The sequence below is a fragment of the Molossus molossus genome, unplaced genomic scaffold, assembly GCF_014108415.1.
Source record: "Molossus molossus isolate mMolMol1 unplaced genomic scaffold, mMolMol1.p scaffold_m16_p_20, whole genome shotgun sequence".
NCBI classification, from domain to species: Eukaryota; Metazoa; Chordata; class Mammalia; order Chiroptera; family Molossidae; genus Molossus; species Molossus molossus.
In genome coordinates this window covers 26,969,324-26,974,594 of record NW_023425356.1, presented here as the reverse complement: position 1 = coordinate 26,974,594, position 5,271 = coordinate 26,969,324, and the positions used below count along the sequence as shown (strand labels likewise).

The following is a 5,271-nucleotide window of genomic DNA, read 5'->3' as shown; positions in this document are numbered from 1 at the left end:
AAGATGGCTCCCGGAACACTTCCGTCTCTCGCGGGCTGGGCCCGCCTCCAAGTGCGTGTTTTCGCTGCGTCGAGGACGGAACTTGGAGTAAGCATTTGATTGGTGGATTAGACTGGCGACCTTTCGCCTCCGCGACAGTTTCTCGGGGGCGCTTAGTTTCTCAGCGGCGCAGACAGGAGTTATAACGACGGCAAGATGGCGGACGTGCTGGATCTTCATGAGGCCGGGGGCGAGGATTTCGCCATGGATGAGGATGGGGACGGTGAGGACAGTGGAGGCGGCTGAGGGAAGCGGGGAAGGTGCGCGAGAAGGGCGTCAGAGGGAAACATCCTTTCTCTTCTTCGCGGCGGGGAGGATGGGCGCCGGGGCGGGACCAGAAAGGGACTGGAGCTGGAGGTGGTGGGGTCCGCTTACCTTTGGGTAAGAGGCTGTTGTTCTGGATGTTATCTTTGTTACTTACCCTTTCACTTGTGGGATTACAGAGAGCATCCACAAACTGAAAGAAAAAGCAAAGAAACGGAAGGGCCGCGGCTTTGGCTCCGGTGAGTGTGAGGATTAAGATTCATGGGGAACCGTGGGAAAGGGGGGTACTTCCGGTGATCTGGTGTATGTTTCCTAGAAGAGGGGTCTCGAGCACGAATGCGTGAGGATTATGACAGCGTCGAGCAGGATGGAGATGAACCCGGACCACAGCGCTGTGAGTAAAATGGAGCCTGTAGGGACCTGTGTCTGTAGAGAATTAGAGACCGAAATAAAACCCGGTAGGAAAGGGTGGAAGGTAGCTTAACCAATCCCTGGAGTCCGCACTCACTTTACTCCTGTGATACTGCTTCAGGTTTTTCCTTCCTGTGCTCAGACATTCTCTCTCCCCTCCCCAATAGCTGTTGAAGGCTGGATTCTCTTTGTCACTGGAGTCCACGAAGAAGCCACGGAAGAAGATATCCATGACAAATTTGCAGAGTATGGGGAAATAAAAAACATCCACCTCAACCTGGACAGGCGTACAGGATACCTGAAGGTATCCTAAGTTATGCTCCATTGCCTCTCTTCCTCCCCTTAGACAGCGTTTGTAGATCTCCCATGTTTGCTGCGGTTGGCCAAGAGCAAAGTTGAAATAAAATGACATTGGAAATGGGTTTTGTTGGACACGGCAGAGACAGAAACAAACATGTTGTATACCCAGTTGGGATATATGATGTACATTCATTGTTTAAAGTTAAAAACTTTTCCTATTTGAGTAGAAAATAGCTTGGTGGAACAGGAGGGTTTTGATGTCTTTTTGCTTGCTCTAGGGGTATACTCTAGTTGAGTATGAAACGTACAAGGAAGCCCAGGCTGCTATGGAGGGACTCAATGGCCAGGATTTGATGGGACAGCCGATCAGTGTGGACTGGTGTTTTGTTCGGGGTCCACCCAAGGGCAAGAGGAGGTAAAGTGGAGTGGGAAAACACGCTGTCTTGGGGAAGGGAATATAAGCAAAACAGAAAAAGAACATTGTATTATGTCCCGCTGATGGACACCCTCCCCTCCCCTTTTCTTTTTTCTAGAGGTGGCCGAAGACGCAGCAGGAGTCCAGACCGGAGGCGTCGCTGACAGGTCCTCTGTTGTTCTGGTGTTTTCTCCAGAGATTCCATTGGACTTGCAGCCTTGGAGAAGTAGGGCTCGAATTGAACTCTGTTTAATCTTACTTTATGGCTTAGTATTTGGGGTTTTGTTGGTTTTTTTTGTTATAAATAAATGTCCCATTTATGTTTTCTACATTTAAAATTATTTTCTGCTCTAACCTTGCAAGCTCTGAAGTACTATTTACAGTAAGACAGTATGGGTCACTGTGAATATACTTCACTCATTTACTGAATTGTTTGAGTTTCTACATTAGATAAGGTCTCAATTCTCAAAGGGTCAAAGTAGAAATACTGATTAGTATTTATTTTTCTTGGAAGCTAAGAGAGCAGTGGTAGAAGTGAGATGTTTTAGAATATTAAAGAATAATTAGTTTATTCCTATATACTTTGTCCTGAGCAAATGGATGTTACAGGAATGTTTCTTTTGTTTCTCCTGCCCTTGCCACATTTGTTTGTATCTCCAGCTGTCCAAGGGCTTAAATCTATCAGGGCATTCTCCCAGATTCTTCTTCCCTGAAGGAGTCTATGCAAAGTTCTTGGTGCCCACTTTGGCAGGCAAGGGTGAAGGCTCCCTGGAGATGATCCAGAGGAGCATTGATGAAGCCAAAGAGGAAAAGGATGTGGCTGAGGCTAGGAGGGACTTCAGTTAGCATTGTAGAAGACAGCCAGTACCAGAGACCCAGCAGTAGTAAGGTGTCCAGCAGAGGACAGGCCAGCAGAATAAGCAGGGCCTGTTGCAAGGACACAGACAAACACTAGGGTGATTATCTAAGGAGCAGCAGAGGGTGAATTCAGTAACAGGGGCTGGGAATTTAAAAAATACACTGAAATTCGGAACCATTAGCTTCTGACCTGAGTAGAGGGTGAATTGATGGTTGGGCAGTGAGATGGAGCTCTCCCCTTACAAGGAAGAGAAGGCTGCGAACCCTCTTCTCCTTCACAACTTGGGACTAGATGCTCCCTTTCCCCCAGGGGTTATGACAGACACACTGGAGAAAAGGTTTGATTGAGGTGCTGGGTTATATGAAGCTGCTAAGTCTATTTTAAGACTTCATGGTGTCCCAAGTGTAAAGGAGAATACTGACCACCTTTCTCCTTAATCCTTGTTCAGTTAACTCAAGTTCAGATGATGGCTAGAGGTTGATTAGAATTGAAGGCATTCAAGAAAATTATCGTGTAGCATCAGGTACTAGAAACACAGTTAGGGTCTCACTTTTGGTTTGACAGGTAGCTATCAGATAAGTAAATAAGCTAGAGGCAATAGTTTTAGGGTATGGATTAGGGCCTGGGGATTGAAGTCTCACTTTCCTTGTCGGGGGACTAGACACACTGAAAACAATGCAACTATAGCAAATGGTCATGGCAGTCAGTGGCAGCAGAATGGGCAGCAGAAGATGAAGAAAGAGGTTACAGGTAGTCTCTTGCCATTGAGCCTTGAGGTTGCCTTTGGTGACATTGAGTGAAGGGGTCTGGGCCAGCTTGGTAGATGGTAAGGAAGAGGAACAGCTATAATGGGGTTGAGGATCATTAAAACTGGTCCCCATCCACCTCCTCTCAACCTACCCACCAGTGTCACACAGTTTCTTCCCAATTCATTCTTGACTCTCTGCAGAACAGGACAGTGCTGAGTTATGGTTCATCTGTGGTGCCAATATTTAAAAGGTTAGAAATGTATCTTGAAAATCCCTGTGTTCCCCTTAGGCTATGGAGCTAATCATTAAGTTTGTTAAATCCTGGGACTTAAAGAACCCTGCCTTGCCCTGGCCGGTTTGGCTCAGCGGTTAGAGCGTCGGCCTGCGGTCCAGAGAGACCCGGGTTCGGTTCCCGCTAAGGGCATGTACCTCGGTTGCGGTTTGTCCCTGGCCCTGGTTGGTCATGTGGATGGCAGCCACTCGATGTGTCTCTTTCACGTCGATGTTTCTCTCTCTCTCTCTTCTTCTTTCTCCCTCCCACTCTATCTGTACAAAAAATGGAAAAATGTCCTCGGGTGAGGATAAAAAAAAAAAAAAGAGAACCCTGCCTTTTCAAGTACTATTTTTTTTTTTCTTTCAAGTACCATTCTAAACATTGCACTTTATAAAAGGATATCTCTACCACCTCACCAACATTTTTAGCTGAAATGATTTTCCTGATGTGTCTGTGATAAATTCTGTGGGGAAAAATCTTGTGTAAATGGGTGCTGCTAAAATTTCAGGCCATTGTGCAGCCACTCTGAAGTGACCTTTAGTACAATAAGTATAGTGGTAAAACAATGTTAATAAAATTTAGCCCTGGCTGGTTTGGCTCAGCGGTAAGAGCATCAACCTGCGGTCCAGAGAGACCTGGGTTTGGTTCCCACTAAGGGCATGTACTTCGGTTGCAGTTTGTCCCCAGCCCTGGTTGGGTCATGCAGGTGGTAGCCACTCGGTGTGTCCCTTTCATGATGTCCCTCCCCCCCCCCCCCCCCCTGAACAAAAAAATGGAAAAATGTCCTTGGATGAGGATAAAAAATAATAATAATAATAAAATTTAACATTTTCCAAACGCTGTTGGCTGCCCCTCTACCTTTTTGGTAAATTGTTGAGTTTTTGGTTTGAATCAATAAAGAGTATTTTTGAGGTTTGAGCTTCAGGTAAGTTAGTACCTTGATTCAGGTAAGGTAGATTGAGTCACTGTTAGTTTGATAAAAGGCAAGTTCTGTAGTTATCACATTCCTAGATATAAGGCATTTGGAAAAATGATTTCAGCAGGCATGAGGGACTTTTAGGAAAGAAAAGTAGATAGTATCAGCCATAGACGAACAATTTTATGAACTACTTGAGTTGTGATCAGGTTGCACTAAGCTAGTTGGACATTGGTCTTTACTCTTCCTCAATCATGAGTTTGTATATTTCTGGGGGTTTGGGGTTTTTTCTTTTTGCACTATGCCTAGTAGAAATACTTTGACACTTTGAGAAGGGACTTAAGTTTGATCCATAGCTTTACTTCTGCCTCTCTTTTCCCTGTTTTATATGTAGTTTCCCTAAAAACCTTCCTGTTAATTACATCCGATACTTGGAAACTTTATCTTACAAACTAATTTCTAACTACTCCAGTTTTCCTTCATCACACTGACACCAGACTTAAAAAAAATTTTTTTTTTTGCCCTGGCCAGATAGTTCAGTTGGTTAGTGTCATCCCAATACGCCAGGGTTTCAGGTTCGATCACCTGTTGGGGCACATGCAGGACTTAGCCAATAAGTGCATAAATAAGTGGAACAACATAATCAATGTTTCTCCTTTCCTCTCTTTCTCAAATCAATTAAAAATTTTTAAAATATTTTTTGACACATTTTAAGTACAACCTAGGGGCAGTGCAGAATTATACAAAAGGACACTAATTTGGAACCAAAAATAACATCACTTTTTGCACATGTATGTTAATGTTACCACTAGTTTGCCATTAAAGCAAATCGAGATTGCAACTATTAATCAGGTCAGGCTGAAAGAAAGAAAGAAATGCATCTATGTCATCTTGTGGCCCATGGATTTCAACTGATTACACCAAAGTCTTATAGCTAGGTAGTGATAGAGCCTAGAATAAAAAATAGATAAATAAATAAATAAAAGTGAAACAATGCAATAAAAATAGGCTTCTAACTCCAAATCTACACCTAAAATTCATATG

The 5,271-nt window shown here is 44.0% G+C and overlaps 1 protein-coding gene across 2 annotated transcripts; it reads left to right on the top strand.

Annotated features, from left to right (window-relative positions):
* Window positions 1–123: 123 nt before the first annotated feature.
* Window positions 124–3,420, top strand: RBM8A (RNA binding motif protein 8A). Of its 2 annotated transcripts, none has more exons than XM_036273648.1 (6): window positions 124–262; window positions 483–542; window positions 620–697; window positions 882–1,018; window positions 1,293–1,429; window positions 1,548–3,420. In XM_036273648.1, the coding sequence occupies exons 1-6, from the start codon at window positions 196–198 to the stop codon at window positions 1,591–1,593; spliced, it is 525 nt and encodes a 174-aa protein (XP_036129541.1). In that variant the 5' UTR covers window positions 124–195; the 3' UTR covers window positions 1,594–3,420. The 2 variants fall into 2 exon arrangements, with proteins under 2 accessions (XP_036129541.1, XP_036129542.1); XM_036273649.1 differs by having other exon boundaries at window positions 134–262; window positions 623–697.
* The last annotated feature ends 1,851 nt before the right edge of the window (window positions 3,421–5,271 follow it).